At 42.2% G+C, this 26,314-nt stretch overlaps 1 protein-coding gene across 4 annotated transcripts in view; it reads left to right on the top strand.

Annotated features, from left to right (window-relative positions):
• The first annotated feature begins 881 nt into the window (after positions 1–881).
• The window catches only part of vps13b (vacuolar protein sorting 13 homolog B), a 449,591-nt gene continuing 424,158 nt past the window's right edge, over positions 882–26,314 (top strand). For all 4 annotated transcript variants that reach the window (XM_080427213.1, XM_080427214.1, XM_080427212.1 and 1 more), the window contains exons 1-4: positions 882–990; positions 4,134–4,292; positions 6,908–7,051; positions 25,981–26,098. In XM_080427213.1, coding sequence (XP_080283339.1) covers positions 4,146–4,292; positions 6,908–7,051; positions 25,981–26,098 — 409 coding nt within the window. In that variant the 5' untranslated portion in view covers positions 882–990; positions 4,134–4,145. The remainder of the gene's footprint in view (positions 991–4,133; positions 4,293–6,907; positions 7,052–25,980; positions 26,099–26,314) is intronic.

Genomic DNA, 26,314 nt, shown 5'->3' with positions numbered 1-26,314 from the left:
CTACAAGCTCACAACATGTGGCATTGTGAGCTTGTAGATCTGCTATTTTCACTACTTCCTAAACATATATTTTTTTAATGGAAATTATTAGATTTTCAGATTTTATTTTTGAAATATATTTTACTTTTGACTTTTTTTTTTAATTGTTTTTAATAAATGAAAAGTTGAGATTTTTTAGTTTGAACTGTTGAAAAATCTTTTGAAATGAAAAACATGGGATATTTACTCGCGACCCGCAAAAATCGGTCCGCAATCCACAAATGGGTCCCGGTCTGGTCCCGATCCACTGTTTCGGAAAGGCAGATGGGGGTCTATCCTGGCCATGGAGTTATGATCCTGGCCACCCGGCTGTGTCCACTAACTGCTAGCAGGTAAGTGGGAGTTTCCAGGGGGGATGAGCCGACAGTACTACGTCACAGGACCAGCGTTGCCATGTCGGCTTATTATAAGCGACATTGGGCTTCTTTTTATGTAAAGTTGCTTGTAAAAATTGGTAGTTGCGGGTTGCGTTTTTTTGGGCTTGTTTCCAAGGTGTGCTTATTTAGGCTTGCTTCCATATTTTTTTATCATTATTTAAGCCAGTGGTTCTCAAATATTTTGAAAATGAAAATGTTTTGTGCCAGGGAGCATTTGTGTTGTTAAAGAATGTTTAAAAAAAATATATTCAAAATATTCCACATTTTATTGCAAGAATTTGTAACAGATTGTAGATCTGCTATTTTCAACAGCCGATAGCAGGTTGGTTTATAAAGTGCTCATGTGGTCTAGTTGCTTCTTTTTGGGCTTATTTATCTCACAGAATCTGGCAACACTGCACAGGACGTGACGCAGTGGAAGTAGGGCATAAGGAAGTGTGTTGTTGTTTACTCTGATGACGTTTGCCTGAGACCATGGAGGGATGTGTTCACTTCAGCAGCTAAACGGGATGAATGTGTTGTTATGGCTGTGGAATTGAAGGCATAGCTTCAGCAGGGAAACTGCAGCGATTAAGTAAGGAGACAACGTTACGTTTTATCCGAGCGGTGGCAGGACGCTTCGGTTTGCTGGCACCACTGCTGCTACCCCCTCAACGAGCAGTTAGCTTAGCTTCTCTGTTTAGAATGACAGCATAGCAGCATTGGTTGCTAGTCTGCTAAGCAGTAACTTGTTCATCTTACAGTATCTGCCTGCTAAGACATGTTTCGATAGGTAATCAAATTAATTACGTCTTTAATCACCGGTTGTCCACAAGAATAAGGTGTAATAAGGTGCGTAGATACTAGGGAGTAGCGTAGCTAACTTGACTAACTCCTGTCATCTAAGACTTAGATGGAGTTGTAAGGAGTGCAACTTAGATTCTAAGTTGCACTGATACTCAAAAGTTGAATACCTGGAATTCCACAAGCGCCTATGTCATCTTGACTTGCAAGCAATGCACATAAAATAGACTCAGCATCTTTACAGTTCTCTGTGTAACTGTCATAGCCTAGCTGTAGTATACAACCCTCGTAGACGTATTTATGATTCTGACGTTTTCAATCTACGAGAGTTGTAGGGTGCACTTCCTATAGTGCTTTGGACTTTCTGCACTATGCCCCGTAGACACTCCAAACATTGTACAAAATGAAAATAAAGGTGCTTACCGCCGAGCCCCAAATGTTAACTGGGTCTACGGGGTAGTAGTGTAATGTAATAATCCATATCTTTCAATAAAGAAGTGTTTTAATGCCGTCTGTGGCCGAACGCCATTTTTTCACCCTCGTTAACTTCCTGTTTACATTTAGTGTAATTCCGGTTTCCACCGGATGCGCCCCGTCACTCACGTCACTACCGCCCATTGGGAACTTCCGACAGAATCGGCCACAGACGGCATTAAAACACTTCTTTATTGAAAGATATGGATTATTACATTACACTACTACCCCGTAGACCCAGTTAACATTTGGGGCTCGGCGGTAAGCACCTTTATTTTCATTTTGTACAATGTTTGGAGTGTCTACGGGGCATAGTGCAGAAAGTCCAAAGCACTATAGGAAGTGCACCCTACAACTCTCGTAGATTGAAAACGTCAGAATCATAAATACGTCTACGAGGGTTGTATACTACAGCTAGTCATAGCCCTAGAATGGCTGTGATATTACAAACATATGTCATGTATTCCAAATATACACACAACCATAATTAATTGCAGCGACTTGGGGTCTGCAATTTCAAAGTCTTCTGCGCTTGCCAAAAGAAATGACCCCCACTGTTTTTCTGTAAATATACTTTTACTGCTCCTAGTATTGGTGATTTCTTGCATAGTATGCCTTTATATGTCTTGATGAATTGAATACATATGACCGCAATGGAAACAAGCCCTCAGGGCTTTTTGTGTCATCCTTTTAGCATTCTTGTATAACTGTACCTCTGTACTTTTTGCAAACTGTTAATAAAGTATTCAGTCTATTAATCAAAGCTATTGTTGTCATCGAGTTTACTATATCACCTCCAGTGAGCGCATACAGTATGGGGCACACTCGCACCTGCCTACCGTATGTGCTCACTGCAGATATGTGGTCCATGTGAAACTCGTGGGAAAGTGGAGATATTTTATTAAATACACGTTTTATACCAGAACCTTCAAATGGATATGGAACTAGATGACTTACAATAGTTGACTCGAGTTTCATCTATTAATTATTGGGTGTGTACATGCAGCACTGCAACCTTTAATGCTGCTGCTATGACTCACCGATGTAGGAGTGATCTATGGCTCATAATGGCTGCTGTGTATGTGGAATACATGAAATGTATGTAATATCACAGCCATTCTAGTACTATAGCCCAAGACAAAAATAGCAAGACTTGCCATCTCAGGTTTACTTCCCGTATCTGTGTGAAGTAGTTGGACGCCTTTTTAGGAGACCAGAAGCAAGTTGAAGTCTATTAATTCCAATGGAAGAGTGAACATGAACACAGCTTCTGAACCATTCTTTAGCCCCATAGTCACTGAACTAAATATTGGACCGATTGTCACAAGTTACACAATCTTCCCAAGATTTTCATACTAAAATGGCTTTTTTAAGACAGTCAAATCAGGAGAAAAATCTACTTTATTATCGACCTGACGACCTTTGCACCATAATCCCATTTTTTGTTTCTTGCACCTTAACTAACGTCCATAGCCTATCATGTACAGTATATATCTGCTGCTATGCTCACGCACCTTTATGTCTTACCTCAGGTACTTACCGCACCTTATATCTTACCTCAGGTACTTACCGCACCGGATAGATATACGGTACTATGTGTAAATATGTAGATAATTTGTTTTGTTTTATATTTATTTTGCTTTTATTGATCTCTCTTCCCCCTTGCCCCCCTCTTCTTCTTCTTCTTCTTCTCCCCCTTCTCTTATGGACATAACAAAAACAATGTAGAGCTTGCCTTGCACAAAAATGAATTTCACCCACTGTTTTACACCTGTAAACCTGTGATGTGACAATAAAGTTGATTCTGAGCTAACCCCAATTATCAGAATTGAAAGGCTAACCAACCAAGTAGTTACAATTTCCAACATGTCCTGATATAGTTCATTCAGTTATAGCTATTCAGATTAAGTAATGTATTGCTCTGTGATGAGGCATTGATTAAAGGAGGCCCAATAATAAGTTCAGGTTTTCTAGAGTAGTTCACTTGCTCTCTTATAATATCCTCTGCCCATCCCTCCTGAAAGATTGTTGTAGTACATTGTGTTCCTTTTTTCAATATATGGTGAAAATAATTCCTGTAATAATCATAAATTAAATATCCTAATTAGAGCCAGACCGGTAAATCGTATTGTCTAATATATCGCCCATTATTAATTTCTTTTGAGGACATCAGTATCGGCAAATTATGCAGCTTGTGTCCCAATTTTTAACCACTTGTCCCTATTTTGGGCCTGGCATTATAGGAGAACATTTTCACTAGTCTACAAAGGTTTTCAAAAATAGCATATCTACAAGTTCACAACGTGTCTTGTCGATCGGCTATGTTTGAATTTTCTATTTTTGAAAATCAAATCCATATCTAATGTATGGGTCAAAATATTGGTAGCCGGTGATCCAAAATCGGGATCGGAATTGGACCTAACTCCTAACGTATTTGTTGTTCCATGCATGTGTTTCCAGGGCAAGGGCAAGATGTTGGAGTCCTATGTTACACCGCTTCTGATGAGCTATGTAAACAAATACATTAAGAATCTCAAGCCTTCTGACCTGCAGTTGTCTTTGTGGGGAGGAGATGTGGTTCTCAGCAAGCTGGACCTGAAGTTGGATGTCCTAGAGCAGGTGTGTAAAACTTCTGCCTCAAGCTCTCTTTAACCTTTTGACGAGATCAGAAATATTGACTTTGGAGTCACTCTAGACACTTTGCATGACACAGACAGAACCTGTTTTCAGTCAATAGGCAGCTATGTTCCCTGGGTTGCAGAAATTCCATGCAGTTTTGATTGAGATGGAATATCATAACTTGGTCAAATTTGAGCTCCCCCATTATAACAGAGAAGCATAGAAGTCCTCCTTTTATATAATTAAAATAACCGAGTGCTATATTGTGTGAGAGGTTTTGATTTGTAACCATATACATAAATTGAAAAATAAACAGTTAAAAACGTTTTTGGTTACAATTGTGGGTCAATCTGGTTGCTAATTGCTGGCAACCATGATATAAAAGCACTAGTACACGAGAGGCTGTGATATAATCATTATACCATGATATACCATGGCCTCATGTTTTAGTGTTTAATTGAAATAGGTACTCAATGTAGATTAAGTTGTATTTCAATTTCAACTATGAGTGGGGCATATTAAATATTCTTTCTGTCCTGCTGATGATAAACTAAACCAAATGAACCTTGTCCCTTTTTTGTCATCTATCCTCCTTTTAAACAGAAACTGTCTGATGATTAGAGGTGATGTTAGCTGATATGAAAAACATTGAAGTTGCTTTAAACACATACTGTGACTTATTTTGCTAGTACTTTTAATAATTACTAGTGCCAACACATTCGCTCTGGCCACATGCATTATACAACTAACAGTGATGTGGCCTAACTCTCTTGTTGGCTTTCAGCATTGTGAAGTAATTTGAAGTAATTCTTAACATTTAAATAATAGATATGTACAGTAGGACCGGGCAGGCAATAATTTACACTAGTTATCATCTTGCATTTTGAATATTATAATATTGTAATCATCATCATCGATGATCACTCAGAGTCGAGTATGATGGTCCTCCTGGGGGGTCCTTATTGTGGGTCCTCAGATGACTGAAATGTCAAATTCTGGAACCACATACTTTCTTGCAATATTGTGATACAGTGCAGACTGAGGCTGCATTAGAACTTACCTGACTGATCTAGTTAGTAGTTGTTCTACTACTATTTGCCTTTACCCACTTACACTTACAGTTCACAGTGTACAGTTCACACTGTACAAAATCCTCCACCCTTCACCTCCGACAGTGGTACAGGGCATATCACAACCTCATCTGGGAGCTTGGTCTGTACAAAGCTCATTTTAAAGCTTACTTCAGGCTAAGCAAGGGGCAATTTGAATATCTGTTGTGGAGGGTTGGGCCAGGAATCTCAAGACACCATTTATTGTGATCGGTCAAGCTGATAAATAACCCCCCATATCATATGCACATTTCTCACAAAATGTAAACTATTGTCAACATTCTACAAGGTGAACGTACCCTAGTTATTATATAGGTATTGCTGATTATTATTTATCAAATAATGCACCAATAATCATTCCCACAATATCGTCAACATATTGATATTGAGGTATTTGTTAAAAAACATTGTGATATTTGATTCAGTCCATATTGCCCAGGCCTAATATACAGTAGATTTTGTTCACCCCTAGTCTAAAAAAAAATCAAACATGGTTTGGATTATACAAATCTATGAGGGTAGTATAAATATGCACCCCTCCAGCATGTTTTTCCGCTCTGCTCCACCTTCTACATGTATCTATACTATATTGTCTTGACCAGAATAAGGAAAGAACCACAGCAATGAAATTCAGCCAGGCACTCACACAGTATCTTTCCTGTCAACTCATGTTGAAGAGGTTTGATAGATTTACTTGGATATTTTGCTCTGCAGTGTTATTTTGACACAGTGTGCTTTTTTACACTTGTAATGTCTGGATTGGATCAATCTGCTATGAGCTGAAAGAAGTTTCTCTTCCCTTGAGTGGGTTCTGACTGCTCCTAAAAAGCAGACCAAAACACTACCTAACACAACAGAGATCGTGATGAAAGTTCTTATTGGAAGCAGCTTTGAGTCAGCCGACAGTGGGAATTCTGTTAGGGTTTGGATGTGTAACTCTGTGTCGAAACCTTGGCAGTTTTCCTCCCTTTTGTAGTTTGCTCCATTGTACTGAATTTGGACAATGTCTTATGTACGGAGAAGTAATTAGAAATCATCTTCTTAGTGAGTGGAGTGAGGTTTAAGTGAAACAGCGTGGGGTTTCTCAAACAGACATACTGTAAATTCATGACAGCTTTTCCTCAGAAATATGTTTGATTATTGTTTTTTTGGCTTGGAGTTTGGAAGAAGCATGTGAAACTTGTGTGTAGGCAATCTGGTTTCATGGGACTCATTCTCACACAGAGGCAGAGTAGTTCAAGATGGAGAACAATGATTCTTCAGCCTCTGAATAAATCTTACTGATTTTGTTATAGGCGTAACAAATTTATAATGTGTTGCCATTGTTTTTGCTTTCCTCTCATCTTAAATTTTTATTTTTCAAAAACACAGCCCAATGTTCTTGATGCCTTAGTTATTATAACATCATATGCCTTTACAGTATTGTCTGCACAGATTTAGTATTAGCATAGACGGTCCTTGCTATATAATTTTAATGCTATCCTCAAACATTTTTGTATTTAACAGGAGTTGAAGCTGCCCTTCACGTTCATGAGTGGGCACATCCATGAGCTGCGTATCCACGTACCATGGACAAAGCTGGGTTCCGAGGCGGTAGTCATCACTATCAACACCATGGAGTGCATCCTCAAATTGAGGGATGGAGCCCAGGTCAGTACTTTGCGTTGGAGAGACACTCTATCCTGGGTACTCATGCGCCAAAACCATATGGCCTACTGGATGCTTAATTGGTTTGCATTGTAATTCATTTTTTAACACATACTTTACTATAGTAATGCATCATTTTCTTGTAGGTTAATATACATTTTTACAGTACTTATTCTTCCACTGTGTTGACTTTTTGCCAAAGTAGAGTTGGTTAACTATAGAACACCCACCCTTGCACCATCGTCTGAAAATCATAGGCTGTCAGGGGAGAGAGTGGCCAAGGAGCTGCTTTACTGCAATCACAGTGGTTGATGATTGAACATGACCATGTTATCACCATTTTGTCATGGTGCGGTAAGGCACTGCCCAGACGGGGCTTAAAACTTGTTAATTTGACACGGTTAAGTAGCAGTTTCTTTTATCTTTCTGATCACTGTTTAATTACTCTTGATGACTTGAGGTCTGATGAGGAATGCCCTGAAGAAAATAGGAAAACAAAACAAAGAAACTTAAAGCAAATAAATCACGCCTCATTTACGCGCAGCGATGATGTCATGCTTTTTATACTTTGCTTTGTATTTTGATCTACATTTTCAAAAGCTTCTGGGGGAAAAGAAAGAGGGAGAGTGTTGGCAAGTGTTGTAAAGACATTCTCCAATGAGGAGCACATTTTAGTTCGCGGGATGAAAGTGCATCGTCATTCATGCTACCAGAATGAACCATTTGCAAATGCTTTTTCAGTTTATCAACAGATGCATCAGACTTTTGGACCAGATGATAAAATGGATATATCTGCAAATTTCTTTTGTATTTTTGCGACTGAAATATGTTTGGTACTATTTTCCCATAATGTTTGCCCGTAAAGAGAACAGAGTGCTCTAACTCAGCAGAATACTCTTCAGAAGGACTTTTCTATGCAGCAACCAGAAATATTCAGAGAATTCAAAACTGAGGGGCTACTCTTACTGTTGATTTGACCACTGCTATTAAGTTCTCTCAACAATTTTTGTCTTTGGCAAGTCAGTGGCCTCTCTCTCTTCATAGTCAGTGAAGTGCAAGGCGTCTTTGCAACAAGACTGACATTTAGGAAACAGTCATTCCAGGGTCAACGTTGTTCCACAATTCTGCCAACTTTGGTTGTGCTTGTAATAAAGTGTCACTATGTCCTTGTCAGTATAAAAGCTACCTTGAGTTGTACCATGCACCATCAGGGACAGGAATCTGAAAACAATTATCCAAAGAGCAATATTTATATTATTGTGTTTAGGTTTGATTATAAATATTTTAATTTTTTGAAGTATGTCGTATGAAAGACATTTTTCTTAGATTTATTTTTGCAGAAGAGTCTGGTCCTACCTTTACCACCCATGCAGTTCAGCAAACAGAAAGCGGAGCTCAGTGCTGGCCAGTATAGGAAGGTGGAAGTTTCAAGGCCAGATGTCCCAGAAGAAACACATTTCAAGGGAAGTCAATTACAGCTAATTATATAGACTGCAGCAAAAGATTTGTAACACATGAGCTTGAGCAGTCGAGAACTAATGGTAAATATCATACTATGCAGATGGCTACTGCTCAAGTGATCAGGTTTCCAGTCCAATGGAAATCTTAACTTGTTTTAATGCAACGTGTACAGCTTAAGGTCATGAAGTACCAATGTAATGCACTCTCATATATTCTCAAAACAAGTATTTGTTACAGATGTTTTCTAAAAAGCTCCCGGTCAAGAAAAAGATTTTTGGAAAATTGCAAATGACATTTGGACAAATTATTCAATGGTATGTAGACCCATGAGACACAATTTGGCACCAAGCCAAACTTACAACAGAAGTCTTGCTAGCAGCAGGAATTTAAATGAGCCACTACACTTCTTTCCTATCTGAGGGGGCGGCAGCAGTACTTCTCACTAACTCCTGTGTTCTGAAGCCAAAGAACTATAGCCAACGTTTCTTATATTAGTTGTAGAATTTCCTTAATTTATCATTTAATACATTTGTTATAAGTAAACCATACTTTCAACACTGCTATAACATTTCACTGTAGCATAATTTATTTGTCATGTCATCTCTACAATTGCACTTCCTCACAGCTCACCGAGATAGCGAGAATTTCCTTGTTCAAAGGAAAATATCATATGGGCCTGAAGCAATTTTCCTCAGGTGATTTTATATCCAGTCCATGTACACATCAGGCCCAGATCCAATCCAATTAATCAGGTTACAGCAGGGAGATGGAAGAACTTTGGCTTAGGCTTTTGTCAAACCTGGGCTATGAGGGTTCTCCTTAAGTCCTTAAGTAATTTGGATGAAGGCCCTTCAGATTTTCTAAAAAGCTGTGAAAAAAACTTGATCTGTAAACGGAAAATCTTACACTTAAAGTTTAGTAGATTAACTAGTGTTTCTCTGTTTTCACTGGAGGCAGGAACTTTGTGGTGGGCCTCATGCGGCCAAAGTGTGGAAATGATAAATGATATCATTAATATGGTTTGTTTTCATAATTACAGTTAAAGCCTGACCACTGCCTGAAAAAACATCCATGTGTCTTTTGAAGTTCATTAAGGGTTGTGTAATTTGACCGGAATTATTTGGAGCTTTTTAATGTTCGTGTTTCCCCCCCGAGAGAGGAACTGGGTAATATTAGGGATATTCAAATTGCTCAATAGGGCCCATCTGCAAAGCACCAAGAGCAGTGCACAATTATAGTTTCCAGCAAATGTGGAAATGTGGGCGTTTAGCTGCAGTTGGAGATTACAGCTCCTGCTGACAGTGTAATTGCTTAAAATAGGCTGTAATGAGGACTTTTGGTGCAAAAAATATGGTAACAGAAAGAAGTTTGTCAGCTCGACTTTGACATTAGTTTTACAAACTGGAGGCCATTTATGAACAAATGCATTACGTTTTTGTTGTTTGTTATTGTGATATCCAGTAGCTAGAGCCACATTTAGATAAACATTTGGATTTCTAGGCTGGATTTTCATTGGTATGTAAAATTGGATAAGATTAAGTAAAGGCTTTTTGTATTCTTCAATGTGGCTCAATTATTTTTCTCTACTCTGCCTGTATGACTTCTAATCAATATATGCTATCAGTTTAGCCTGATATTTTTTCAATGTTGGCGGTTCATGCATTAGTTGAATTATTAGTGTAGACATTGCCATGTGAAATTAGACTAAGCCCTCGCTTATGCCTAAGAGCTCACTATATGTAACAAGAGATTGGTCATGGGGATGAAAGGGTTTTGTAGTAGCCAATTTCATCTTTTTTCCTTTCGTACAAAGGCACTCTCAGAGTGGCCCATACGTCTGTCTGACGTTATTTGATATAAGTGATCTGTTTGATCTGAGCCAGTTGTAAATTAAAAAGCAGTCTGAAATAGTCAAGAAATGATGGGGATGAAACAATGCCTTTAAATCTGTCATTGTATGTATGGAACTCCTATGGAAACTGGAGTTATTAATAGACCTCATAAGGTCTCCATCTAGTATCTGATTTGTCCCACGGAGGTCTTCGGAGAGCGATCTTACGGAGCGAGTTAGCAGCAGTCTTCGGTGTAACCAGCACCAGACCAAGTCATTCACATCCAGACCAGCTTTTGTTATATTTGGTATATTTAATTTCTTACATTAGGTGCAATGACATTTTAAAGTTTCCAATTTAAATGTGGTGTGATTATAGCTGGTCTGTGGTGTGATTCTGAACATTTGGTTTCAAGCTTCACTGCCTTCAAACTCTGCACCATTATGAGGAGATGGATGAAACCTTTGGGGGTGGAAAGAACATTATCAGAATTTATTGTGTGGCTGTTTTTTGTGGAGTTTTATTCTTATATTTGTAGCTGCTTGTAGCACACGAGCAGAACTTGGCAGGGTTGAACCTAGTGCCTAATGAAAGACCCAACAGCTAACATTGATGTAATGTAGCAAAATTAGGGGCAGGTCTCTTTTTTTTCTTCTTCTCCTGATGTCCTGGTAAACGGCTCCAGATGTTGAAGATGAGGTGCGATCAGCAAAGACAGAGAGAAACTGGACAGCAGTTACACAGGATCACAACACTCCCAGGCACTCTTTCGTTTTTATGAGACAAAGATAAGGGCTGGGGTTTACTGAGGAGGTCCTTCTGGGTTTGGCTCGGCTCGCTGCTTGATCTGGGAGTTTTACGGCTGCTGAGTGCATTTACCCCTGATGTGGAGGTTCTGATTGATGCATTGCCTCAAGATGATTTGGGGAGGTGCCTTCGAGACTTGTTGGTTTGGCATACAGTCACGACGAGGCCCTTTCTTCTGCTAGATTCCTTCCAAACTATTTTTAGGGCTTCACACAACCAAACCTCATTGCTCCTAAATAATGGATAATACATGTGAATTAGGGAACCCCTTTTTCCATTCTTAAAGACTTCTGAAAACCCCTAAGTTGTTATTCCACCACGATATCTACCACCTACCAGGCTAAAGGCTGCATTGTTGAAAAGCTGAGTGTGCACATTGCAGTATGGCTGATTACTTAATGTAGATGTTGTAGCTATCTGTGTCTTTGATAGACATAGACTGTCTTTGAATTATAGCAATGCCATTATCAAAGGCTCACACAGGCCTTATGCTGTAGCTGTTTAAGCAGTGTGACCTCAGATGCACTGCTGATTCCCCCTTCAGGAGCTACTGTACTCTGGATGCTACTGCTATACCATATGTGGTTTCCCACCCAGGAGTTGAATCCACAACTCACAGTCATTGGTTAGGCAACCAGGGATGTAAGAGCTGTTCCTTCTCCCATCTGTCAAAGTGTTTGGGATCTTGTGGAGGAGCTCTTTAGTTATGCCTCATTTTATGATTTGCACTGATAGACTGGTATTCATGAGGCTATTGCAGAGTGACAATAGAATCTTTCAAGAAAAAAGATTAAATTTTAATGTTTTTTCTTGCATTGTCTTTTTGAGCTCTTTTAAGGACTATATTTTTAGGGACACATCATTGTGTCATTCAAGCACACCATTTAATAATGTCCATCTAGTGCGCTAAGCCTCCGTAATGTGCAGTTGCCTCAGATTGAATGGGGCCCAATCATCTCATACCCACACCGCTCTCCATCACAGGTCAGAAAACACAAAGGGAAAAGTTGAGCCAGTAAAAGAAAACAGCCTGTGGAAGTTTGTAATCAGATAGCACAAACTGGATAATCTCTGTCCCAACGCCATCCGGAAATCTTGCCTTTGATTCTCCGGCTCGCAGGGAGCAAATGGCTTACAGAGATTCCACCATAAATCCGTCTGATCAGCAGCTCAGCAGGCCTTGTCTTCAGGACTGAGGCGGCAGAGGGCGAAGACATGCAGCTTTGGAGAATCTATTTTTCCTGAATCCAACCCCCTGTAGTAGTAACTAAACCCATCTCTGACTGTAAATGATAAAAAGACAGTGATGTTGGCACCATATGGGCGGGCTGCCTTCTCAAGCGGGTTGGAAGCCATAGCATGTGTTCAGAGAACGGAACAGACATTGAATGCATATGAATGACTGTGCGCTACTAGTGTCCATTGAATTGTGTAGTCAGCAACAGTAGCATATCTATGGCTTTGAAGGTAGGGGCTTCAGATTGTTTACAATGTGTCAGGCCATCAGGTAAAGTCTTCATGAAAAAGCCCAACCCAACTGTCCCCTTTCACCCTGGCCTTCTACCATTCGACACGTCCCATATGGACGTGGAGAGAATAGTAAAGAGCATCAACATTAGGGTGAATGTTTTATCACTTTGCATCTGCCATCTACCTCTTGAAGTGGTTTGTGATGTCATGTATTTGATTTAAGACTACGCGTAGACGGCCGTACATGGAAGAGGTCTTCAGCCAACAGTGCAGTTCACTTCCTCTGACGCTTCACACACGTTCCCAACATTCGCTATTTCTGCACAGTGACCCATTGCACTGGTTTCTGCATGGCATTCCATCTTGATTTAAAGCATCTGCAGAAGGCGATGATGAAGTGTGTCATTCGAGCAGAAGGCCTATGCCCAGCCACCATTGCCTGTGAGTCAGCGAGACTACATAACCCACTGTCTTTGGCTGCTTTGTCTTTGAGGTTTGAGGGAGGTTTGGGTTCCTGGTGGGCTGAGGTTACTTTAGCTGCTCAGACAGTCCTCAGACACAGGAAAGCAGTTGGGGAAAAATTAAACCCAGCGGCTTCCTGCATCCACTGAGTCAAGTGGTGATCAATACACACTGGGCAGGATGCTGTTGCTCTACAGTCTAATCCCTCCTCCCAGGCCATCCGGACTAAAGACATCCCCCAGCAGAGGCTATTAGTTGTTTGGTGCTGCTGGTGATATTGCTTACTGTCTTGATAGGGATTGCATTGCAGTTGAGGGTAATTCTAACTTTTTTTGTCCTCTCTTCATGCAAAAAGTCTGGGAAGAGATTTAGTTGCAATTAGGAACCCCATTTATTTTATTAGGCTCGTAAACAGACACTTTAAGGAATGATTAGAGAGTTGCATTTAAACATGTTAGCTTGTTTTTAAAACTCTCCTTTGGCTCTCACTGTATCCTACAGTACATATCTTAATACAACAGGTTGCTGTAGCACAATGACAAATGTTCCTCATAAATTGTCACACAACTCTATAGCTTCATCAAGACATTGATTTTCAACAAATACTGTCAACTACTTTTCAATGAAGGCATTCATTGTGCATTATGTACTATAGTGTTTGTATGTCTGTGTGTGTGCAATAGGTTTGCATTTGGCCTGCACAGGCTATGGCCACCATAGTTGGCCCACGTTTCATTGCACTTTCTTCTTGTCATCGCCCATTACGACTTATACAGAGACGGATACATCTGACATTTTCTTTTACTTTGGGTGAAACAGAGAGCTATTAAAAGGAGTAACACGGTAACTGGGAGCCCCTGTGTGTAATTTCTTGGTGGAGAAAGGTAGGCTTGTATGACTTCATGTTACACAAACTGTGGGTGGTCTGTGTTTTATGTCTCAGGGTGAGTGCTTACTCCATTCAGCAGACCCTCACCCCTTTGACCTATGAATAATTCCACTCTTATTACAGAAATACTGACGCCATATAAGGCAGGACATTTTAGCCTGTAAAACCAGTGGTGCAGAGAACAGCCAGTAGCGAGCCACTTACTGTGCAAAACGTTGGTTCGGCTCTCACTAAATCATATTGCAACAGGTTTGTGTGTATTCCTGACGGCCGTTGGCTCCTGAAATGCAGCAGGAAAAAAAGTTTCAGACGTTTGTCCCGTCCTCTAGTTTGTGGGTTTGTGTTGAGTCAGAATCCACTTGTCCACTAGTGTGGGCTGGAGTTGGTAGTGTTTGCTTTCATCTTGGCTGACCAGGGCCCCTGTGATGTGTGGGTAAGAGAACTAGAATGTAGTATGAATAATTGCACAACATGTCACTCTCCATGGTGGGGGAGAGAAGTGAACGAAATTCCACAGAGAAGGCATATGGTTAGTTGAAAAGATAATAAACACGGCACACTTGAAGGAGTGTATCGCCCTGGCCTGACATTGGCCACATTGCTTCTTTAAAATGACCATCATGATAAGAATTTACATGTGATATAATTGAGCAGTAATTGCTGTAAATCTTTCACAAAAACTTTGAGACAGTTATAACTTCCAGCTGACAGGGCATTGCAGTGGAGGTACTGGGTGTTCTCCCGTTTTCCCCGGCTGGTAGATTGCATCGAGAGATACAAGGACATGACTATTTTCCACACTGGCTTCAGGCCTGGGCCATGCCTCTTGTTGCTTTTTGATGGACTGTAGGATTCACCCTCAAATCCTTGTGAAGATAACATATGTGTTGTCATCACACCATAGACAATGTGAGACCTCCGAAAAAACACGAGAGAAGAACCAGGTTGCATCTGAAATCGTTTGTTTCCAATTCAGGGTTAAAAAGATGACAGCTTTCAACCTCTTGTTTGACTTAATGAATGTCGACAGTACCTCAGTTGCTTTGAAACCTTGCTGTATAAAAGCTACGCAAACACGAGGCCCGCCGAATTCCGTTTGCGTGCTCAAACCGCACTACAATATGGCTTTGGTATTTCTCAACATTGACGGAAAGTCCTCTCCCATTTCTCTCTGTTTGATTTATTCTATCTCGCCGCATTTCAGAACATTGATACTCTCCAAGAACACTTAGGCCTTTACAGTACGTGCCTTCCAGCTGCACCTCACATGTGCAATTAAGTTGTCAGAGTAGCCTCAGCCACCACTTGTGCTGTTCTCTGAGGTTGGCGCTTACACCGCTCACAGGGTGCTTATGTCTTGTATCATGTACCTAATGCTGCGTATGAAACGACGCTCGACGCTGGAGAAGGTTCCCGATTCTATTCCTGACAGATGGATGCCAATAATGATCATGTTGGAAAGCAGGTCCTGACCACTAGTTGTCAGCGAGTTACCAAAGTAAAGGGAGGATTCACTGAATCTTTCTGTTGTAAGATCCTCATTGTAAAATCAACATACTGCCAGTAATTGAGATGTCTTTCCCGAGCCTAATATTTGTTGCAAGAGACAAATAAACATCATCTCATAGTTGGTTACTACTGTAGATGAAAACCAAGCTGTAAATAGTCACACTCTCTCAGCAAATCCATCAAAAAATAATAATCTAATAGAAAGAGAAAAAAAAAAAAAAAAATCAATGGTTTGAATGAAAAAAGCTGTGATTGGGATCTCAAAGTTTACTTGTGCGCACATTTATTTTGTGCTTGGTTGTACTTGTATGTTTTATTTTAATGTGTGTGTGTGTGTATGTCAGAAGGCTGTGTGGAGTGTTTTATTGTAGCTAACACATTGCAGTTATTAGCATTAGGGGGTAGCGGTGCCAGCGTGAGCAGCATGCCTCACATGCTCAGTCTGGGCTTGTGGTTAGCTGATGGAGACATCTGAAGGACCAGAGCCTCTCAGATCTAAATCAGGAACAATTTCACCCTCCTTTTCCCATTCTCTTTCTGTCTCTCCCTCTACTTCTCTTTCTCCCTTTGTCTCACTCTCCCTTAATACCTCTTTTTATGCCATTCTGCTTCATTCTCACTCCATCTCTTGCTCATTTTATTTCCCTCTCCCTGATTACTGGCTTTTTTCTTTGTTATTTCTTTCTCTTACCTGGACTCACTTTATCTGGTTGCTTGCCCTTTTCCACAGTGACACTTAATCTACACCGCAAAATCCTCTGTGTTGGTAACTCTTGACAGTGTAAAAAAGGATGATAAGGGTCTGTGTAGGTGTAACAGGTCTTGATAGTGCTGATAGTGCAGGTCACCAGCATGCATCTAGTGTACAGAGCTGTCAAAGCCACAATTAGAATGGGCAGCAATTGGAGAAATCGTTGTGACTGTGCCAAAAATCCTGCCCCTTTTGTTCAAAGTTACATCGGTGCACCTATCTGCACCTACTGCTAGCCCTCCCAGGCTCATCATTCTTGGCCTTTTTTCAGGGCTCAGGATTGCAGTCACTACAATCCTTTACAATCCTTTGCTCGGAAACAAACACAGTCAGCTGCGATGAAAGCGCTGAAATATGAGCTTATAGAGCTCCCTTTGCTTTCCAAAGCTTACCTCTGTTACTGTGGAAAAAGAACTAGTAAAAAAAGAAAAGGGCATTTTGTAACAAAGATTTTATGCATGAATACCCTGGTTATGGGATTAACTTTAAATCTGATTAATGGACACTTTATCTGGAGCAGCCACGGCTACTGTAGCATAAACACAACATCGGTTCCTGTTGGTATTACCTCAGGTTTGCGTGTAAGTCTGTGGAATATTTCGGAGGGTTTAAATCCACACACGACATAGGTCAGTAGTGGACTTGAATTACTCTTGGAAGGTCACATTGAGCAGGGGGCAATAATGGTGCCACTTGGTGTGCATTGTAGAGATCTTGCAGAGGGCAGGCCCTTGTCAAAACTACTGTGCAATGTTTTAGAGATTAGTTGGGGGCACTAAGCCCAAGGCCTGGCTCACGGCAATGTGAAGGGAGGCCTGTTACTGTGTGGCACTTTTCAAATCGTACCTTGTTACTGTCCCATAACTGTAGCAAATTACATCCTCCCAGTTTGAATTCATTTCAGACCCAAGGACAATAGCTGCACAAGGTGTCCAACTGAACTAAGTCAAAGTCAGAAGCCTTGCTGTTGCTGCTCTGTGGGTCTGCTCCACAACCTGGCTCCCTGTTTGTCTTTATTGTTATTCTGGGCATGTTAGAAGCAGATATTAAACATAGCCAGTTTGACTTGGGTACAGCGGAGGCACTCTTGGCAGCACCGCCCTCGATGACATCAGCGGGACTTCTCGTTGCGATTCCTCTGGGTTCCAGAGTGAAATAGTTTTGTAATTGTGCAGTCCTTTTTGGCAGTGGCCTTGGAACCTTCCCCCCACCCCCTCCCGCTCTTTAATGAACATGTTATATTTCTGGGCTTCTGAAAGAAAGGAGGCACATGAAAATTAACCAAGTGCTTTCATTGTAACATTATGCAGGGCTGAAATGTGCTTAGTAACACTTCTGGTATCACAGACCTTGTAAACAGTTCCCCGTTTAAAATGATAACAGAAAAGAAAAGCCCACAAGTCTGCCTTGTCTTTGTTGTGGTGATGCTAATTATGTAGGTATGAGGGCTTTAAAAGACGTAAATTACAGATAATTCATTTGAGTATAAAGAAATAAACAAGAGTTTCAAATAAACCGGTGCTGTGTGCGCACTTTGTGATTGGACTTTCCTTTGTTTGAAGTCAAGGCTGTGTTGTTTATCTGTCTGGTTAATACAAACATGTACAGTATGTGCTGAGTAGTTAGCAGAGTTGCGGTGTGTGGTTTCACAAAAGAAATTTGACTTGGACAAGGTTTTTATGGAAGGATTATAACTACTCTAACTGCTCATAACTGCTTTTGAACATTTGGAAACTACACATTAATTTCAGCCACTCAGTTGAAATAGGCTACAACCCTGCAGATGTATTTTTAGTATATTTTTGAAGGTTTAGGCTACAGTTTTATTACTTTTTGGTTCATTTTAAGGTAGATTGATTGATGGCACGGCCATTCGATCGCACTTTAAAGTGTAATGTCATCTATTGGATTATTAATGAGCATACTTAGGGGTCCAAAATCACGAATGTAAGGAATTCTTTAACTTGACTCCCATGTAATCAGAGGCCCTTTCAGAAGCTGCAGTTTCTTTCCTGTATCAGTTTTTTACCCACACAATTTTAGCTTGAAGAAGAAAAAGAATAAAAAGAAACAAGAAGAATATAGCAATTCATTTATGACACTTACAGCAGGACATTGTGTACTTTTCTGACTATAATATTTCATTAGAGCAATATGTCCATTGAGAATTGGGGTTTTCTTTCCCAGTAGTGGGTTTTATTTTCAGCAAAAGAGAGAGAGACATAGAGAAACAGAGAGCGGAGAGAGAGACCACATTTTTGTAATGAGCTGTTGTCAGTGAGATAATTATTCAGAGTGTCATACAGTGTGATATTCATCGGGGTTCATTTCGGACTCTAATCCCCCAATCGGCCATGGATTCCAGCTGCATGGCTGTGTGCTGTGTTTTTACAGTCAGCTCTTTATGATGAGGTGTGCACGCCTTTGTGTGTGTAGACTGTGCACGTGTGCACAGAGTTTTTTGTATACATGTCCTGTGTGTGGCAATGTTTGTGTACAGTAGAGGCTATTTGTAAGTTTGTTCACTTAAACTCAGCTGTGTACAGTGTGTATTTACGTGCATGTGTGTGTGTGTGAGACCCAGGCCTCACTCGCTAGCCCTGGTTGGCAGCAGACTTCCCAGCGAACCAACGATGTAAGGAGAAAATGAGAGCCGCGTCTTTAATCACGGTGTAATGGCTTTCTGCATTTGTTACAGTTTCATTAAAAACCCATTAGCAGCAAATTTCTAGTCGAGCTGATGGAAGCTAAGGGAGGTCGAAATAAAGGACATTTGAGTCGATTGTGACAAGCAGTTGGGACGAGCAGCAACACTGTAAAATCCTCAGTCTTCATTTAACTTTAAACTCTCAGAGCTACAAATGGATAAGTGAACACTGAGGATTATACTCTATGGTAACAATGACCACATCCTCAAAACACTGAAAAAGAAAAACCCTCTTCATCTCTCGCCCCGTTGGTGCCAGATGGAAGCCATTCTCCTGAGTGCTAATGTCATTGGCATTTAAAGCAGAGGTACGGCGGCCTTGTATTAATTTAACTCCGAGAGCATAATGGACCCTTACTCTCAGAGTTAAATGAACACTCAGGATTTTCCACTGTAGATAGGGAGGGGACGATACCTTCAAAAGGTAATAAAAGGTGTTGAAAGAAAAACCGAATGGGGGTAAAACATTAGGAAGAGAAGGATGAGGAAGACGACAGGAGTGAGGCGGGGAAAAAACTAGTGGGAAACGGGAGGATGAGGAGGAAGAGTTTGGAAACTGGAAACAAGACAGGGTCTATTTCAGGGTGTGGATTTCCTGTGAAGCTTATGTAATATTGATGATATATTGATGACGTCAGTCTTGCCCGACAGTGAATCTGAATTTATTGATTATGTGAAGAATATTCACACACAAAAATCACAAAATGTGAAAGAATATTCAGGAATGGACTTCATTGGCCTACTGGCAGCGTGCACAAGAAATCTGGCACCGATCGGTGTAGTGCTTTGCAAGATTAGCCGCAGATGGACACAAGGACACACAAACATTTGGGGGACATACATACACATGGAGGAATGCTCTTTTAGACCAGTGGTCCCCAAACAATAGGTTGGGACCCATTTTTGGTTCACAGACCCATCTTTGTGGGTCTTTTTCCAATTTCCATACTCTATTAAATACCCCTGAAATAGGGCTAAAGTGAGGAATTTGTATTTTTGTACATTTTGGTCCTCGCGAGACACCAAGTGTATCTTTTGGGCCTTTAGCTGAAAAGTTTGGGAACCACTGCTCAAGACGGCTCGCTCCTTAGGCGCCACGCTGTGAAAACGAGGAAAAGGAACCAAAAGGAGTGAGAGAGGCAAAGAGAAAAAAAGATGATGATGATGACGAAGAGCTGGTGATGGGAAAGGAAGAGGACGGGGTTGCTGCATAGGGGAGGGCTGGAAAGAGAAGAGCAGTGCTGAAACGGGAATAAATGACCTGTAATGTAGGAGCAGAGAAGTGTGGTCTCTGCTGGAGTGTGTGTGTGTATGCATTGTGTGTGTGTGTGTGTGTGTGTGTGTGTTTGAGACGAGCAGTGCGAGTGTTGCTCCTGGGGTTCTGGGCCAGTGGAAATGCAACCTGAAACCCTTCACATCCACTCTGTGTCTTCTAACGGTCACCAGCAGCCAACAATGCTGGTGCTTCGTTTTAAGTGAATAAAATAGGAATATGTGTGTGTGTGTGTGTGTGTGTGTGTGTGTGTGTGTGTGTGTGTGTGTGTGTGTGTGTGTGTGTGTGTGTGTGTGTGTGTGTGTGTGTGTGTGTGTGTGTGTGTGTGTGTGTGTCAATCCTCTCTGCAGTCACACAGTGGCAGCTGCCTGAGGGGAAGGTGAAAGTGACTGGTAGTGTGTGTATGAGGTTTGGGTTGTGTGTTTATTTGTGTGTGTGTGTGTGTGTGTGTGTGTGTGTGTGTGTGTGTGTGTGTTTTGCTTAGTGTAGGTGTAGGGGAGGTCTGATTGCCAAACTCTCCCCAGGGACAGCACTCTTTGGGCCCTGACATGGTGGACAAGGCCTCAGCATGTTGGACCTGCTGTGTGTGTGTGTGTGTGTGTGTGTGTGTGTGTGTGTGTGTGTGTGTGTGTGTGTGTGTGTGTGTGTGTGTGTGTGTGTGTGTGTGTGTGTGTGTGTGTGTGTGTGTGTGTGTGTGTGTGTGTGGTGAGGAGGGGCCAAGGGGGGGGGGGTTGTCTGAGATAAGGGGAGATCAGGTTTCCTTCATTTATTTTCTCACTCCTTTAGGCGTTTGTCCTCCACTGGCTGGCCTTCACTCTGCAGCCCCGCTGCTTTGAAGTCAGCATGAGTTCATCAGCGACCAGCGGGAGGAAAAACAACAATAACAAAAGACTGTGTTTACCCAGAGCAGGTCCTCTGCATGCTCCTATTAATCCACTGGAACAGTGTGAAATTGACCAGTTTTAAAAATGTTTGGGTTATAAACATCAGGCAGGTTACAGCCAGCCTGTTCAGCCAACAATTCTTTTTTTCCCTTTTTTTCCCTTTTCTTTTTTTTTCTAGCCGTGCTCAACTGAAATTGAAAAATTGCTCGGTAATTTGCGGGGGAAAAACGAGAGAGAAAATGTCATATTTTACTCTTCAGAAATGTTGTATTGAGCAATGAAAACAAATGGTGGCGGTTTTGTTTTGTTTTAGACCAATTGATGTTGACATGAAAACCTTGGAAATGACAAGAAACGGCAGTGGGGCCATTATTCTATTTTTCCCCCCGCGTTTTTCCACTATGTATTTATTGTTTTCAGTAGGCTGAAAGAAGTTTAAGATTCTGTCTGGTTAAACCGGTGTATTTTTTATTGTTAAAGTGGTTCTCAATAAGTGTAAAACTTTTCAAACAGTTTGAATTCGGCTACTTGAATTATTATTCCAATTTGGCCGCATCAGGCTCACTTTACACTGTGTGCCATATGCCTTCTGAAGCAGCCTGTGTAACCTTTTTAAAATGTCATTATCTTCCATAATGTACTCATTCACGAGCCATATGTACACTCTGTTTTATTTGCTGGTGTGCAAACGGCAGTTAACACATGAGCAGATTTCTTGTTTCTCATGCGAGCGCTAGCTTGTTTGCACCGTGCAAACAGTGCATCTAAATAGATTCTAGTTTGTATTAGCAGTTGGTGGTGGTGGTGATTGGGGGGGGGGTGATGATGATGTGTGGAGCGGCTCAGTTCAGGGTCGACCCTCCAGACAGACTCGACACGCTACCTCCTGGTCTCTGACTGAGCCAGACGTCTACGGGGGGAGAGAGGTCAGGCCTGGCCTTCCTGTGCCCTAACCCTCCATGGGTGCCCACTTACCCTCTGAGTAGGGGGTCCCCCTCGCCTGTCACTCACACTGCCAGGGGCCGCTCATTTTCTGTCCGTTTTGCTCTTTCTCATTCTGTTTCTTTCTCTCTCCCTTGCTCTCGATCTCACTTTACCACCCCCGTTCCCTCTCCCATATCTTTACGTCTCTCCTCCTCTCTCACTTTCTCTCTCTCTCTCTCTCTCACACACACACACACACGCCCGCACACACGCACTCTTTTCTTGCTGCCGTCATCTTTAGTCAACAGCTGAGTTGACATGCCTGCAGGCTAGGCATCTCCCCTCCCTCCCCTTCCTCCCCATACCTCCCTCTACATCCTTCTGTGCATCGCTCCCTCCCGATCCTGTGCCCTGCCGTGGCGCTACAGGGATCATCTTACCCAGCAGCAGCTGAGGCAGCCTTCATTTGTCCCAGGGCTTCCCTCTGAAAAGGCATTTTTTTTCACCCCTGGAGAATAGTTCACTGCCCATGGTGACATTGAGCGCTTAATTGCACCACTGCCAAATCTGGCAGTCTAGGCCTTCAGTGGCAGGCGAGTTGCTGAACTTGGTGTACTTTTTGGCCTGCAGGCCTACACATTCCTTTAGGTATAGATATGAGCGGCTAGAGGGGGAGAGTGTTTGTAATGTGCTCAGTGGAGGGTAGTATGATGTAAACCAACCGCCCCGATATGTGAGTGTGTCCCCTGATTGACTTATCTCATCTAGAAACCAGTCTCCTGAGTTCTACATCTAAATATGTGTAAACAGTGCAGATGCAGCTTTTGAAGTGATTGCAAGTCTTAACAAATGAAGTGTGAATAATCAGCAACAAATCTACTTCTTATTATTTGCCAATTTCTATCATTTGAAACCTTGATGAGGTATTTATTATTCCTCCACATTTTGTTTACCGATTCCCATTGCTCGGCAAGGGAAAAAAAGAAAAGAAACTGCAGCTCTACCGCAAAAGGCCTTTTACTGAACACAGTGTAAATATATCTGCCAGAGCCTCAATCGGTTGTTTTGGCAAAGTCATGTTTACTTTACCGCACCGGGGGAAATTTGCTTCTCTGCAAGTGTCTCCAGTCTCCACAACTCAAATTATGCAAAGTATGTTTAAAATGTACTCCTCATCACCCAGACTCATCACAGTGTCAGAGCCAGAGGTTTGGCTGGATGGAGAGTTATTGTGCATTGTGTGTGTGTGTGTGTGTGTGTGTGTGTGTGTGTGTGTGTGTGTGTGTGTGTGTGTGTGTGTGTGTGTGGGGGGGGGGGGGGGGGGGCAGAGAAAGAGAGAGAAATGCTGTTAAGAGAGAATGAGAGTGTTGATTGTTTGTTTATGTACTTTTCCGACATGGAATTCTGTGGAATCGTGTGGATGTGAGTACATGCAATCTCACACATATACAACTATGTATGTTCATTCTGTGTATTGGTTGGTTTATAGCAGAACATCTACTTGCCGATCTACTAGCTATTTTCAGCAAGAAACTCCATTGTGGGATAAAGTATAAATCAGGCTTAAGTGTATGTCTCTCACAGGCAGCACATGTGTGTGTGTGTGTGTGTGTGTGTGTGTGTGTGTGTGTGTGTGTGTGTGTGTGTGTGTGTGTGTGTGTGTGTGTGTGTGTGTGTGTGTGTGTGTGTGTGTGTGTGTGTGTGTGTGTGTGTATATGTGTGTGTGAGTGAAATGTGTTTCGTTTTGACACCTTGGTTGTTTACATTAGTCAGGATAAGGGGTGACTCCTGAGACCCTCTGTTGAGGTGATCCCCATGTTTAAATGCTAACCACATGTGATCCCTCCCTCTCTTCGTCCGGTTCGTCTCACTACCTCACCGCCCAGGCTGACACTGAAAAGGTTACAGTGCTGCAATAACCCCTAATCAATACCATTCTGGGGGTTAAAACGCCTCTCTCCAACTCCACCCCCGCCTGCCATCTCTATTTTTAGACTGTTCCTGATATGCGTTAAAATCTTGCTTCCCCCCCCATTTGGGTTCAGTACCATTCTTTTAATGTGATTTAACGCCTTCCTTTCATGCTGTTTATAATAATTTCTCTCATTTATTCCCTCCTGTTACAGACTTCCATCTTCTGGGAATATGACTATGAGGTATTGGTGAAAATAGTGTTTTAAAGGGAAACTTCTCTGATGTGTAACCTAAATCCCATTGTTCTGAACGTGAGGAGATCAATAATAAAATGCTATTCAAATCAGAACAATGAGATTCAGGTTTAAATTCGGAAAGGTTTCCCTTTAAGGCCAGTAGATAGATTAGTTGGAAAATACTTAGTAGTAATGACGTTTTCTTTTGTTGCCTCAGTTCTGATTCAGTAGGCTGCCTTTTAAGCTTGTCATTTATAGTTTTAGAGGTTATAGAGCCGACGTGAACTATAGTATAAATTGGAGAAATATTTTTCAGATGGACCTAGTAGTGCAATGTAAGGTCCATCCGTTCCATTTGCCATCACAAAGCCATCCAATTAGAATTGCTGTTAGTAACCTGTCTAGCCCCAAATGCCGTTACAGAACCATCTAATCAGAACCACCACTACAAAACTGTTCAATCAGAATCTAGTTTTTTTTATTACTTCATCACTGAGTTTTGTTAAAATTAACATAAAAGTGTAATCTACTAAATCATGTCATTCAGTAAAATAATGAAAGTAAATAGAACAAATGTTGATGTTTTGAATACGTCAAATGTCACTGAGTCATATGTAATAAAAATGGTTGGTTACCTGATAGAGCTAGAGCCTTTCCCCTGTGACCCTCTGACCCCGACCACTGTTTCTCCTCATGTCCCTATTGTTTTGGTTGCACCTCACCTCCCGGTCACGGAGCACCCTTGAAGCCCAAGCACTCAACTAGCTGAACCAATAAATAACCCCCCAATCTCTACTCATTTTGTTTATCTTCAGGCTCATCTCTGAAGGGGATGTCCATTTCCTTCTCATTCCCACACGCACACACACACACACGCACACACGCAGGCGCACACACACACACACACACACACACACACACGCACACGCAGGCGCACACACACACACACACACACACACACACACACACACACACACACACACACACACACACACACACACACACACACACACACATTCACTCACTCTCACACACACACACACACACACACACACACACACCCCCACACACACACACACACACACACACACACACACACACACACACACATGCTCACACACACACACACACAGACGCACACACAGACGCACACACACGCACGCACGCACGCACGCACGCACGCACGCACGCACGCACGCACGCACGCACGCACGCACGCACGCACGCACGCACGCACGCACGCACGCACACACACACACACACACACACACACACACACACACACACACACACACACACACACACACACACACACACACACACACACACACACACACACACACACACACACACACACACACACACACTCACGCACACACAGTTCTTCTTACATTCCTGGGCTTAACAGTCCCCTGGTCTCTGAGTGCTGATGACATGTCCTGGTTGTGGAGGAGAGGAGAGGGACTGGAGTTTATTTGTAGAGCTCATGGAGCTGGTTGTAAAATGGGGATGGGAGGTGAGGGAGGATAGGGGGGGCTGGGTAGCGGGTGATGATCGGTGGTGCGTGGTGAACACTCCCCATCTCACCCCCCACTGCTTCACATACACACACACACACACACACACACACACACACACACACACACACACACACACACATACACACACACACACACACACACACACACACACACACACACACACACACACACACTCAAACAAGCAAACGTACAAACATGCACACTAAGCACCCACAGCTCTGCATCCACTACCTGTCCTCACCGTACGTACTGTGCGTTTGTTTATCCATCAGGACGACCACGAGAGCGGCTCCAGCTCCACCAGCCGCAGTGTCTCAGACAGCTCCAAGGCCCTGGCCAAGCCCCGCCGTCTCCAGCAGGCAGCCCCCAGCGACCCAGACCTGCCCCCAGGTGAGTGATGGCCCTGGGGCCAGCGGGGCTACTCTACCTCCCCTGCTTTGGGAGTGACCACCAGGGCCTCAGCGGGGGAGGACAGATCCAGGGAGGGAGATGGAGATTAGGATGCAACTAGTAATGAGAACTGTGGGTCTTTCAGTATCTGGTCTCCAGAAGGAATGCGGAATTCTATCCTGTTGGTTTATTCCGATGCACTACACACTACACAGA

This window comes from Gymnoscopelus braueri (assembly GCF_963280865.1).
Source record: "Gymnoscopelus braueri genome assembly, chromosome: 4".
Classification (NCBI taxonomy): domain Eukaryota; kingdom Metazoa; phylum Chordata; class Actinopteri; order Myctophiformes; family Myctophidae; genus Gymnoscopelus; species Gymnoscopelus braueri.
The sequence above is the reverse complement of the archived record's forward strand: the minus strand, read 5'-3'. Positions and strand labels throughout refer to the sequence as shown.